The sequence below is a fragment of the Vombatus ursinus genome, unplaced genomic scaffold (genome assembly GCF_900497805.2).
Source record: "Vombatus ursinus unplaced genomic scaffold, bare-nosed wombat genome assembly UNPS02014832.1, whole genome shotgun sequence".
Taxonomy (NCBI): Eukaryota; Metazoa; Chordata; class Mammalia; order Diprotodontia; family Vombatidae; genus Vombatus; species Vombatus ursinus.
The window spans coordinates 67,166,115-67,180,706 of record NW_020954610.1 but is presented as its reverse complement, the minus strand read 5'-3'; the positions used below and the strand labels follow the sequence as shown (position 1 = coordinate 67,180,706).

General features: G+C 39.3%; 1 protein-coding gene across 1 annotated transcript in view; it reads right to left on the bottom strand.

Annotated features, from left to right (window-relative positions):
* Nucleotides 1-14,341, bottom strand: part of LOC114025884 — a 176,953-nt gene extending 162,612 nt beyond the window's left edge. The window contains exons 1-4 of the mRNA XM_027839396.1: nt 14,300-14,341; nt 10,999-13,285; nt 9,407-9,521; nt 101-183 (exon numbers count right to left, since the gene is read on the bottom strand). Of these exons, the coding sequence (XP_027695197.1) occupies nt 101-183; nt 9,407-9,521; nt 10,999-13,285; nt 14,300-14,341 (2,527 nt within the window). The remainder of the gene's footprint in view (nt 1-100; nt 184-9,406; nt 9,522-10,998; nt 13,286-14,299) is intronic.
* Between the last annotated feature and the right edge of the window lie 251 nt (nt 14,342-14,592).

The following is a 14,592-nucleotide window of genomic DNA, read 5'->3' as shown; positions in this document are numbered from 1 at the left end:
ATTTTAGAATTATTACTCAGGCATAAACAACTCTTCTCTCTGCAATTCCTCTGGCCAAATGCATTTGAGCATTTGGCCCGCTGGTTAGTTGGCCACCTACCAGATGGACAAATGCTGTGAGAGCTGTCGGTGCTTTTTCTCTTTTCTGCCTTGGCTGAACTTGGTCGTGACATGTTTTGTGATCTAGAGAGCAATAGGAACACAGAAAATACCTCAGGATTAATATCTCCATCACTCTTTTATTTGCGCATCAGCTAGTAAAAAAGAATGTTATACAGAACAACAACTTAATAGTATGATGTGCTGGTTGGAGAATTGTCCAAAGGCATTACTTCTCACTGAATTATTGAGCTGTTTCTGTTAACTGTATTGAGTGACTGTGGCCATGGCCAGGCCTATGCACTTTACAACGGAGGGAACAGGCCCTGTGGACCCAATAGGATTACATCGTGGTGGGAATTAGAGGATGCTCCTTGTCAAGTAGACCCTGACTCTAGGCTTTGAGCACAAAGTTTTCTTTGTTTCACACAAAATGGAAGGTTTTATACTGGTAACTTAGTGCCTCGAAGTTTCACAGAGAGATAAAAATCCTTAGTGTTAGGGCCTCAGAGCCTCTTCAGACCTTGTGAGTGAGTCTCCCACCTGGTATTGGTACCATTTTGAAAGGAAAGGAGACAAAGGAATAGGTATTGCTCAACCAAAATGAGAATTATTAGAATATATTCTTGCCCTGAGTATGACAATTGTGTCTTTACAAGCTAGGTAAACCCTCTTTTATACTCCATTGCTTATGTCTGATTGAGTTCTTTACATCATAGCAACACCTGAGCTTAGGGTAGCTACCAGCGGCCTCCTTAAGACATTCTTATATAGTCGAGAGATTTAGAACTGAGAATTCCCTAATCCAACCCATTCATTTTTACAGATAAGGATACCGAAGTACTTGTCCATAGTTATACATATAACAAGTGTAGAGTTACTCAGAATCCACACCGAGGTCTTTTGAGTACAAGCCCAGTGATCTTTCCACTACTTCAGGTTATTTTCTTATCCTTTCAGTGACCTGTATTTAGCAAGCTGCAATTTAATTGGTGTGAGTATTCCTTCTACTGATGCAGGTAATTTAGAAGCTAAATCAATCAACAAGCATTAATTAAATGCATAGTGTGGACCAGGTACTGTACCAGGCAGTGGGTATACAAAATCATGAAAACAGCCTCTGCCTTCAAGGAGATTGCAGGAAAAGCAGTTGAAGTTGTGGTTCTTAAACAGAGCCCTGAAACAGGGGGTAGCTCTCAAAACTTGCTGAAGTTAAAAAGTCATCGCCCTTCAGCCAGGAGACTCGTACATGTAGGTGCTGTTCTAAGTGTATACTCCAGACAATTTGTGGCCTACCTAATGAGTGTGCCGCAGTTCACCCTTTGGGGGAAATAAACATGGAGCCTGTGTTTATTTAACTGACTGTGTCTGGTAGTACCACAAGAAAATAAATACTAACACCTCAGACAGCCACAGCTATTCTGATGATAATGATCAATAACCTCAACTTTCCTTGTTAGTATTTAACACAATCTCATCACCTTAGCCCCCAAACATGTCCTGTTAAATAGGAATAGCATTCCATGGGCATGCTATTGATAAACTGGATAGTGCCAGTTTATCATCACAGCATGTCATTCCACATAACAACCATATACAAAGAGGACACATTTCACTTATATGTGTTACAGGTCTTTCAGTTCCTTAAATATGCAGAAATTGTGAGAGTTTGGGTTAGAAGCTCACCACTGTCACAGTCATCCAAATCAACCATGTTATAAACAACTGAAGAACAGTAATTCTTACAGAAGGAAGATACCAAAACATGCCTAGGATGACCTCTGTAGAGTTAAAAAAAAAAAAAGGTTGCTACAAAACCATGCAAAATTGACTATTTTCGTAAGTAAAAAGGAATAAAGAGGGCTGATTAGAAAAAACAATCTCGTATACAAAAAAGGGTCACTAAAAGGGATTATTAAAATCAAATGACTCTTGTAAGCTGTTATGGGCTTCCATCCTAAATTAAGTTTATTATTAATTATTATTATAAGGCTATTACACACATGTTCCACAGAGTAGGCAGGAACTAATGAGCTTTCAAAAGGTAAACATGGGGGCAGCTAGGTGGCTCAGTAGATAGAGCTCCAGCCTTGGAGTCAGGAAGACCTAAGTTCAAATCTGGCCTCAGGTACTTCACACTTACTAGCTGTGTGATCCTGGGCAAGTCATTTAACCCCGATTGCCTCACCAAAAAAAAAATCTAAATATGTTTGGTGCCATGAAACAAATTAAATTCCATATTGGAGGATTAGAAGGCTGAAAATCTATTATGCATGCGTAGGTGTGTGTGTGTGTGTGTGTGTGTGTGTGTGTGTATGGTGTTACGTACATTTTGGTTTACAAGAAAAACTTCAGATTTTTGAAATGGATTTGAAGTCAGGCTCTAGGAAGATACAATATTTAACTTTATTTCTATGTCACAGATCTACTTTGAGGGATATACATTTTAGATAAAATTTAGATCTATCCATCTATATGTGTATATGTAGGCATCTGCATCCATACACCACATATGACAGTGTATGTACATATGTATGAATATATGAACTATAGATGTACATTGTAGGCATATTTCTTATGGGGGAGGGGGAAAGAGAGGAGAGAGGAACACAGCCCAATGTGGCTCCTTTACCAGAGGCTAGAATGAGACCCTCAGATTCAGTATCATTTGAGGCCATAATATATCATAGGAGTCCCCCACAAAATCTAAGGTGGATTTGGAGAAAACTGAAGCAGGAAAACTTCAGTAAACCTATGCAAAATTGCAGTTAACACCTAATGCACAACATGATATGGTGACTTTTTCTTTACTGGCCATACTAACCTTCTAAAGCCGTACCTTACTTTGAAATGCCAATCACTCCTCATGGCCCTGTCAACTGCATTTGCCCACAAATATACTTTTCCCTTTCAGTTGGCATTGAGTTCTCACAGTGAAGAGCTCAGATATCCTGAGCCCAATTATATGTAGACATTTTCTTCCATATTTAGCACAACATTCAAATCAGACCTCTTGCAATGACAAAAACTACTGGACATTTTAGTAGTCCCATACAGTGTGATGACAAAGAATGAAAGACACATGTGCACAAAGTGGCAGAGTAATGGATAGCAATGGGTAAGAAACAGAATTATAAGAAGTCAACATATGCTGCAGTCTAAAAAAATTTTAAGTGGATCGTAAGAGTGATCATTTCCCTTTGTTCTGAGAGGCAAAGACTTTGAATTTAATCCCAACTCTTCCATTAATTTGTTTTGTTGTTGTTTTGTTTGTTTTTGTCCTGGGGAAGTTCCTTTACCTAATAGCCTTGGTTTTGCCATCTGTAAAGTTGAGGGCCCTAGACCAGATGACCTCTAAGAGCCCTTCCAGATCTAAAATATTATTCGCTCAGAACATCCATGAAGAGGAGAAGCGACTGTAGAGATTGTAGCAGTTGTTGAAATGGATTTCTCATCACCGGAAGGAAGCAAAGGCTAGATGCCCACTTGTCAGGGATGTTACAGAGAGGATTCTTTCTCAAGCATAGATAGCCCCTGGTGTCCCTTCTAACTCTGAGATTCCATCATGGCACATTCTATGTGTGGTTCTCAAAGAATAGATAGCAACTGCAAAGGATTAACATTGCTACAGGCAAATGCATTCCATAAAATCACAGCTTTAGAGTTTGGAAAAGACCTTAGAGGCTGATGAGTGACTAGCCCAAAGTGACACAGTTATTTGGGACCATCGCCAGTTGTCTTGACCTATGTCTTGCTACTGGACTGACTACTTTGGAGGAGAAAGTAAAGCTGATGACTTCACACAGCTCTACCTCACTTAAATCCAATTCACTTGAGAGTTCAGACATCACCCTCCTGATGTCATTGGTCCTCTTAGATAATGAAGGACAAACTATAACAACACATAGCTATTAAGTATCTAAGATGTAATTCCAACTGAGGTCCTCCTGACTCCAAGTCTAGCATTCTTTCTCCTATATCACACTTTGAGCCAAGTTTAGAAGGGGGACATCAGCATTTCAAATTAAGGTTTAATTTGTAAGATTCATATCATTTCCCACCTGGTTGCTCATTGTCTCCTGAAACTCATCTTCCAGTAAGATCACATCACCTCTGAAACTCACATCTCATTACTACCACCTGCCCCTGGGGCCCTTCCCTCCCTCCAACTGGAGAGGGTAGAGTGGTGGACATCAGAGACCTCCTCCCAGATCCTCCTCTTAAGGTGGCCATCTCATCACTTCTCACCTCATTGTTGTCCTGGACTTCATTACTGCCTCTAGAAACTCATCTTTCTGCAAGATGACATCAACTTTCAAACTCAAATCTCCTCAGTACCTCCCCAGCCTTCCCCTGAGGCTCCTCCCTTGCTGTCATTGGAGAAGGTGGAGTACTTCCTCCCAGATCCGCCACTTAAGGAGGAGGCTTCAAACAGCCAACTCATCATTTCCAACCCAGCTTCAGGACTTCAAGATGTTTATCATGCCCCCATTTGAGGACTTCTTCATTTTCACCTCCTTTTAATTTGTCTTCCCATATTAGATTGTGAGCTCCTTTAGGGTGCAAAGACTGTCTTTTTGCCTTCTTTGTATCCCCCAACACTTAGCACAGTGCCTCACCCATAGTAGTCAAGTAATAAATGTTTATTGACTGACTGAATATGGATAGGAGAAAAAAAAATAACCATGAAAGTACATGACCATTTTGTACCTTTTTCAGAGAAGCCATTTCTAAACACAATCTATCCCTTGAACAATTTTACAATGTTGATGAAACTGGCCAATTCACACAATGGTTTATAGGTTCTACCCTGGCATGACAATAAATCTTGTGCCTCTAGGTACAAGCAGAATAAACATAGCTTGACTATATCTGCATGGGCCATTGCTATAGGTTTGCTTACATAGACTTGCTTACTTACACACACACACACACACACACACACACACACCTCTCTGGGGTTCAGAAAACTTAATGATTCTCAGGTTTTTAAAGGTAGCACACATTTACCTGTTGCTTTCAGGAATAGAGGAAAATGTGTTGTTCTTGCTAATGATTTCTTTCATATTGTGTACCATCAAGCAGATAACATTTCAGAATTGTAAGCTTAGTTGAGCATAGCAAAGCTACTCAATTCAATTCAACAACCACTTATTAAGTTCCTACTGTATTCAACACATTGTTATAGTGCCAGAGGAGATAAGTTTAGAGAAGACATGGCAACTAGGTGGTGCAGTGGATGGAGCACATGACCTGGAGTCAGGAAGACCTGAGTTCAAAACAGACCTCAGACACTTACCAGCTGTGTGACCCTGAGCAAATCACTCAATCTGTTTGTCTCGGTGTCTTGAACTATAAGATGGGAATAATAACCTCACAGAGTTGTTGTGAAGATCAAATGAGATCATATTTGTAAAGTATTTAACACAGTGCCTCGTCCATTATAGGCAGTATATAAATACTTATTCCCTTCTATTAATAGTGCTTACATAAATTACACATGCCTTCTGAGGAAGAACAGCATTTGCAAATGTATTATATACATGCATTGTGTGTATATATATATATATTACATATGTAGTATACATGGAGAGAGAGAGAGAGAGATATTCTTTAAATACAAAAGCTAAAATCTAAAGGCTAGAATGTGGGAGGTGAAAAAAGGTCATCACTTAGTGGCACCATGGAATGAACACGGGCCTCAGAATCAGAAATCTCAGGTTGAGGTTTCCTCAATTTTTTAAGATATAAAATGGGCAAAATAACACCTGTATAACTCATCTCCTAGGCTTGTTGTGAAGAAAGTGTTTGGAAAACATAAAATAGGAGTCTCTATTATTGTTATTATTAATATTAGGATTATCTAGTTTATTTTTTTGCATATGAATGCACAAAGGCCTACCTAAAGAGATTAAGAGCCCTACCCAGGTCACAAAGCAAGTTACAGCTGGAATTAGTCCCCAGGTCTACTTATTCCTAATGAATAAGTATACTTTCCACTAAATTATATTTATTCATTAGCACATACAGAGGACTGTCAAAAGATTTTAACTTCTTTTAAAATGCAAATACAAATTTTAAAATTTGATGCCTTATAGGAGGTTACTACATAGTTGAACAGTAATTTACCCAAGGGACTTGACTCTGTTATTCTAGCAGTTATGTGACCTTAGTAAAATCACTTAACTTAATCTCTCTAAACCTCAGTGTATTCATCTGTAAAATGAGGCAGTTGGACTAGATTATCTCTAAGGCCCCCTCCATCTCTAAATCTGTGACCTTATCATGATTTCTTAGTAGTCAGAATCTACCCAATCATAGATTTTTAGAATCTATGAAAAATCTTTAGAGGTTACCTAGCTTAACCTGATTTTACAAATGAGAAAAGTGAAGCCCAGACTTTCCTAAGATCATGCAAGTAGCAAATGGTGAAGCCAGCATTTGAACTCAGGACTTCTGACTGTAGGTCCAGCACTCTACCCACTAGACCACCATAACGGTGTTTTCCTATCATTTTTCCTATAATCATTTTGCACTGTCTTATCCCCTCCTAGAGCTAGAGCAGAAAACGACGGAATCTTAGCATTTATGAGGAAAAGAAAAGCTTTCATCATATAACAATGTCTCAAACACCGATCCATCTCTGGGGGCCAAAAATTCCAGCCATGAGCTCTTGCTTCAACATTTAGCAAACTAGAAATAAAAGGGAAAGGTTAAAAAAAAAAGCCACACATGCACACACGTCAATTACACAGGCCAAGAGTACATCATGTGTTAGTGTCAATTTTAAGGACTCTTTTTCTCTACTTCTGCATCCCTGACAACAAATTAGCTACCACCTAAGGATTTAGCCCTAGTTAGCATAGAGATAGATAAAATTACTTAATGTAATTTCATGCTTGGTCTGGGTTTTTATCAATTCTATTTATCAAGAACCCTGTTTAATAGTTTTGGATAATTAAAAGCAAAGCCATGCATGTGCTTTTTAGAGGCACCTGCATGCGTATAAAGGCAGCATGCCATGCGTCAGCATTGGACTTAGAGTCAAGAACCCCCGAGTTTGAATCCTGACTCAGACCCTTACTAGCAGTGTGATCCTAGGAAAATTATTTTATCTGAGTCTCAAAAGTCTCCTTGCTCAAAATATGAGGATAACATTAACATCCATCTCACAGCATTATTGTGAGGAACAAATGAGAAAGTTACATAAAATTCTTTGTAAACTGTAAAATACCATATAAACATGAGCTCTTAGTATTATAGTAACACTACACTTATCTCAAGGTCAGAATTCCAGACATCTCAACCCTCCAGAATACAATCCTAAACTCAGCCTCTGAACTACCCCCACAAAAAAAGCATCATTATCATCATAACTAGCATTTATAGAGCACTTTAAGGTTAACTGAATTTAGTAGGATTAGCAAGAGCGGGCCTTGAAAGGCAGGCATCAGACTTTAGATTTGCTCTAGCATGTAACGGAGTGAATGTGAAACAAGACTAGGAAGCAGATCTGGATATTTCTGTATAAAGAGCACTTACTTATTGTAACAAATAACACCTTCCAAACCAAGGACAAATCACATCATGACGTATTTTTAAAGTGGCAGGCTTAAACCATCATCCTTTAGAAATATAGTGCTCTTTGGACTTGAATTAATGAGGATTTGGAAGGTAATGGGAATTCTCAAGAAGGTGAGGAGATAAAAGGACCCTCCTGGCAACTCTAAAACAAAGTTCACCATTGCCAGATTTGGGCTGTGCTTAATTAGGCTATAGAAGCTCTTAGTTAAATCAGTCCTTGCGGTGAATGAAGGGTCGTTCTCCCAGCTATGATGGGTATGGATCATTGGTTTAGATTTGGAAATAACAGTAACTTCCGTCTTGGGATCTGCCAGCCTCCAGGCTCTCATTTCTCTAATACTCCACTACAAAGGTGGGAAAATAATCTTCCTAAGGCATGAGTCTGGACACATGACTGCCCTCCTCAAAAATCTTCAATGGCTTTCTATTGCCTATGGGATAAAGTAGAAGTTCTTCAGGCTAACATGTAAAGTCCCCCACATATAGCCTCCAACATGTCTTTCCACTTTGCTTCATTATACTCTCTTCTACATGCTAACCCCACTGTACTAGTGGTCTATCTCTGTGAATTTGTCCAGTCTGTTTCCTGCGCCCGAAGGCACGCCTTCCTCATCGCTGCCTTTCAGAATCTTGCACTTCTTTCCAAGGTCATCATGATGTAGTCGATAGAGTGCTGGACGTGGAGCAAGGGAGACCTAGATGCAAATCCTGTGTCAGTCATTTGCTAGCTACACGGCCCTGGGCAAGTCACTCAACCTCTTTGTACCTCAGTTTCCTCACCTGTAAAATAAGAAGTGTAGACTGAGTGGCCTCTAAAGTCCCTACCATCTCTAAATCTGTGGTATTCCACAAAGCCTCCTCAGCTCCCTCCCACATGAATGTTCACTTTCCTCTATACTCCTTACAGGTCTTTGGAGCTCACCTTTGTCTGAATGACACCTTTATTTTTGTTTTAACAACACCAGGTCCCAGGGAGGATCAGTCAAGAGAGTGGGAGAGATGGGACTTAAACCCAGGTCTTGCTGACTAAAAGGCCAGCCCTCTGTCCCCGACACCATGGCTGCCTCTCATATCACATTCTAGCTTCTATTATATTTACTTGTTTACATGTCACATTCCCACTAATGAAAATGTAAGTTCCTAGAGGAAAGGGACCATATCCCTTTACTGTATCATGTATACAGTATCCATATGCATTCATATATACACACATATACATACCCATACACATATATGTGCCTTGCATAATGTATACAGTATATAGGCATATACATATATGTGTATAATCTATGTAGTATATGCACACACACATTCACATGTGTATAAATGTGCATGAGCTACATATGTGCACATTACACATGTGTATATGCATGTGTGTAGTATACTATGTACGTGTATGTATATGTGCTGTATGTGTTCAGCATCTGTGTATATGCGTGGGTGTGCACGTATGTACTGTGTGTATATATTATATATATGTATGTATATACATACACACATATGCATATCCACAGGGTACTTAACACAAGGCCTTGAACATAGTAAGTACTTTGTAAATTTAGAATTTGTTGAATTTCAAGATCCCAATTCACTGAAAAGTACAAACTATTTTCATAGTTTATTAGTTTAGCTTCTCTGATCTCAAGGAAAGTTGTTGATTTCAGCTATTTAACTGCTTGAAATTAACATTGTATAACAGAAAAAAGAAAGAGGGCGGTCAAACCTTAATTTCTGTTCCCCACGTTTATGAGAAGGCCATGCCACACTGGATTTCTCACAGTAGTTCTTATAACCAGTTGCTTTGGAGGTAATTTTTATGGAGGAAGCAAATGGCCTCTCTAATAAAAAAACAAAAACACCACAAAGTTAAAGATGCATGATTTTCAGCATTAAATCCATGCATTGTATTCTACAGATGTAGGCAGTTTAAGTCTGATTTCTCAAATACTTATATACAACTTCTACCATGATATATTAGTCAGAGGATTTAGTTAGTAGAGCACATTTTAATATGAATGTTGTGATCTATTTGTAAAAATATTCTCATATACAAATAACTATATAATGTGCAGATGGAGAGAGACCTTTTAAAAAATCAGGAACAGTTATCAGGATGGAGTAATCTGGGCTTTTCCCCAGGGCATCAAAATTTAAGGGCTGCCAAAATTTAAACTTATGATTTTTGAAGATTGCACAATTTAAAAAATTCATAACATTCATATGTTCATAGTACATGCACTCCTTCAACAGCTAGAAATAACAGAATTTCACTCAGTGGAATTAGTAGAAATAGGAAGCTACCAGATGGTAATATTGCTAATAATGCCTATTTGTGAACAACTCTAGTAATTAATTCCCCCATCAACTCAAATGAATTCATCTTAATTATTTCTTGCATTATTTTCCCATTTAGAATTAAAAAATAGATTTGAGGGTACTTTTCACTACTACTAAGATTCAGGTATGTAGCTTGCAAAGGGCACCAAAATTATGTCTATTTAAAACAAGCAGAATACAGAAATCTCCAGGTCAACTAATGAAGCTACATAATATTCAAAGCAAGTTTCTCAAAGTCTAAATACCTTACAAGTATCTTCTAATAGAGTAATTTTTAAGAAATTCTACTTATCCCAAGTCAGAGGTACATATTAATAGTCCTCTTTCAAAGCATCAAGGTACTTAAATTAGTTTTAAGTGGCAGGAGAGAGGGAAAGGGAGGGAGAAAGAGGGAGAGAAGGAAAGGGGTAGGGGAAGAGGAAGAGGAGGAGAGGGGGAGAGGGAGAAAAAGAGGGAGGAAGGGAGGGGGAGGAGAGAGAGGGAGAGAGAGAGGGAGAGGGAGAGAAAGAGAGAGAGAGAGAAAGAGAGAGAAAGAAAGAGAGAGAGAAAGAAAGACAGACACAGAAAGAAAGAACAAATTCTGTTTAGCTACACTATAAGAGATTTTAACTACATAGTCTGGGTTGGGTTTTTTTTTTCTATGAAACCAAAATGATTTAATCAATTTCAATCTACAGTGCACTCTGAATTAGGAAGATGTGCACCATTTTCCAGGGCTCAGTTACTAAAATGTATTTTAGATGAAAGGCACATGAAAATGCTGATTTACATATAAACTACTAGGTAGCAAAATGAATAGAATCATCAGGCTCATTGTAAAACAAATAGTTGAAATATATATTCCACAGAGGAAATAGTAGAGTATTTGTCCTCAAAAAACTCATCTTCTAGATTGTTTTTAATTAGCTGAAAGATTCTTAGTCTACCAAAATAGGTGCTGGAATTAGCAAACATAAATCAGTTCTTTCATTATGAGACCTTCTGGGCGAAGCTTTGACTCCTTAATAAGATTGCTCAAAGACTTTGGAAAGAGGTGTTTTTCAGGAGTTTCTTCTTCAACAGAATCATGCTGTGCATTCTTCCATCCTGGTTGATCAATGTCTCTGCAAGCAATAGCTTGAAATACACCGCTCTCATCATTGGGTCTGATTTCTTCACCTATGTCTTTCTTCTCTGGATCCCCTTTGCCGGCATTGTTTTCCAAAAGCCCAGTGACGTGGCTGGAGAAAGATAAACTTCCTTCTTCTGAACTACAACCCCTGATCTTGTTCAATTGATGCAAGTAAAAAAAATATGTCTCCAGCACACTGGCTTTCTGCTCTGATTTCTCTGGCAGAGCATCATCCCGAGAGATCCTACAGCTACCATCACCACCTATTTGCCAGGACAAGGAGTCCTCTGAAATGATTTCAGGCAGGTCTGTGGAGACAGTGTAACTTGAGAAAACAGTCTTTTCCTTACTTTCCCAAGTCATCTCCTTAGCAATCACTTTGGGTGTCTCTATAATTTTCCAGTCTATCCCTGTTGGGGATCTGCTGTTGATCTGTTGATCAGCCCTTATATTGCGGCACATGACACAATGGAGGCCCGAAGTGAGCTCACATTCTGACACACAGTCAGAACAAACTTTAGAAGTGACATTTTCTGAGGGATCTCCTAGTGAATTCAGTTGAGGGTTAGAAATTTGAATAACTGAATCATTCTCCCGGCACCTCTCATTAATTTGTCTTTGGCCTGTCTTCTGGGTTTTGCTTTTACTGACATCAAATCCACCTTTAATACTAACTTCCTGACTTCCTCTTATTGCTTGACCAACAAAAGTCTTATCCTCCCCACACTCCGGTAGCAATCCACTTCTGTAGTTGAGGTCCCTTAGGGATACCACAAAGTCTAACTTCTGAGAGCGTGATTCTCCTTTTCTCATCCTGAAGTCATCAACAGGGGAGTCAAATTGGTCAGCAGACAATTTGCTGATAAGCATTGAGTCATTTTTATCCCAAGGGCTGTCAACCTGAAACCTGGATACAAAATCCCTGGGTTTCCAAATAGTTATTTCTCCTCCTTTGGATTTTTCACTGACATCAGCCTCCCATCTGGAGAAAACACTGCCTTCCAACTTTGGGGACCTCAAGCCCATTGTACAAGGACTTCTGGGAGACAGGGAAATTCCTGAACTCTCTGTAGAGTCTCTGAGCTGAATAACTTTTCTAAAAGTTCTCCAGTTTTCCCCATTTTCATCTGTACATTCATCTTCAGAGCTATCTGTTAGTGGGGCCCAAAAGTAACCATTTCCATGACAATCCTCATCGGTTTTCTCAAAAAGACTCCTTTCACGACTGTCTTTGGGCCGTGGCTGAACATCGTCTCTCTCTCCTGTCTCACCTTGATTGTGAGAAGATGTATTTCCAGGCCTATCACATGTTGGTTGAATAAGAGTACGCTGCCTGAAACCAACTAGAGGTGAGACTGGGGGCCTTTTCTCCTGAAATCTAGCTTCCTGCCACCCACTAGACCAATTACCAGGAAACTTCCTCTCCTCAAAAGAACTTAAAAGGTCCACAGAAAAACATGATAAATTTTCTGTAGGCAATGAAGAAAAGCTAAATTTTTTTTGAGAATCTGTGTGCATCCTCAGGCCATCATCTTGGGACTGTGAGGGAGGGTGGCAGGAGCTCACAGAGGCATCTTGACAACAATCTTGTACTCTTTTGCTTTGGCCAAGCAGAGACAAAGCAAAGGGTGGATTCTGTCCAGGACTCTCCAGCTCCTGGTCTTCATGGCACTTGGTCAGAAACCTCTGGGCCCAATTCATCACATGCCTTAGTTTCTGTGTTTCTGGAACCAGTACATCGTCAAGCAGGGACAGATCTAATTCAGAAGGGCAACTGTTTCTCCTGCCTTCTTGCTGGACTCGCTTCCCCACCTTAGTTTTATCTGTGGTTTTTTCACCAGCCACTTTGGTTAATTGCTGACATATATTCACCTCCTCATTGGCTGCAGAGTGAGGTGACTGCCGGCGACTTCTTGAAGTGGAAGCCTGACTTTCTGAGGGGTTTGTTTTGGAACCCAAAGCAGCTCTTGGGGAAGCTTTTAGTGCTGATTTATTGCCATTTCCAGGAGAACCAGTCTTGAGGATCCCAATGCTTTCATAGTAAGACACTCGTCTAGCCCGTAAGAGCTTCAGCTCACAGGTTCGAGGGGAATCTGTCTCAGCAGCGCAGTCACAGGATTGCCATGTACTTGTTTTTCTGGATAAATAATCCATCTGCAAACAAAAAGGCAGAAACTTTCAAACTTATAACTGGTCAATCATTTATCTGCAAAGAAAGAATTGCTCGGGCTGCGATTAAACTATCGTTCTGATTAAACCCGTTAGAGCAGTTTTGTAACACAAGAACAAAGCAACTAATGAGCTGTGGAACAAGAAAAGGAAAAACTTTACCATCTGGATTTAATTACATTTAGTCAAGATATGGTTCTTGGTCACCAAACAATAAAAGGGCAACTCTGACTTTTATAGTGGCATATGCTCATTTAATGTGTAGAAATCCCAGGAAGAGTTTTAAATAATTTCTTTTCAAGAGTTGCCCTCAGTTCAATTCAACATTTATTAAGGACCTACTATGTTCAAAGCACTGTGCTTGTCACTGAGAATAGAAAGACGAAAAGCTAGTCTGTGCCCTCAAGCATCTTTCACTCTACTGAAGAAATAAAGCACACACACTGATAAGTCATTAGAAATACATATAAAGTAATATAGAGAAATTTCAAGAAGAATAACAGACTAGTAACTGGGGCATCACTTACTGCAATGTGCTTTGAAAGAAGCTCTAAAGATGGTGAGGCAGAGATGAGGAGAGAATGAATTCCATGGGAGAACCATTTGTACAAAGATAAAGTGGAAAGAGGTAGAATAGTGCATTCAATAAAGAACCAGCAGGGCGGTTTGTCAGGAACAGAAAATATATGAAGTGGAGTGATATAATAAGGCTGGAAGGGTAGATGAGAGCCATCCTGTCAGGCATTTAAATGTCAAGCTGATGATTTTGTATTTTATCTTAGAGGCAGGACATCAATAAGGAGCCATTGATGACTTTCAGGTTGGGAAGTGAGGTAGTCAAATCTGTTTCATTTATGGAGTCAATCAAGGCAGTCACCAAGGACAGTTTCCTAATATACCCTTGACATCAGAAACATGTGCCCCATAGAACATTTAATATAGATTCATACTTACTCCAGACAACTATCCCCTATCTATTAATCTCCTGCCCTTGCTTACCTGCCCTGAGTCAGGACACTTAATTTTTGTCTTCCCCACCATGCTGAGCACATAGTAGACATTTAATAAATACTTGTAAATTGATTGACTTGTAATTCCCATAAGTCCTAGGACAATGTCATGCATAGTAGGTGCTCAATCAATACTGGTTAGTTGTTCTGATTGATTGATCTCAAACAAATATCTATTCTGGTTTTCCTAAAGACAGCTCTGTGCTAAAATGGTTATCCTCAACAGTTTTTAAGTCCTGACCATTCCTACATATCAAATCACCAAAAAAAGCTTTCTCTTTT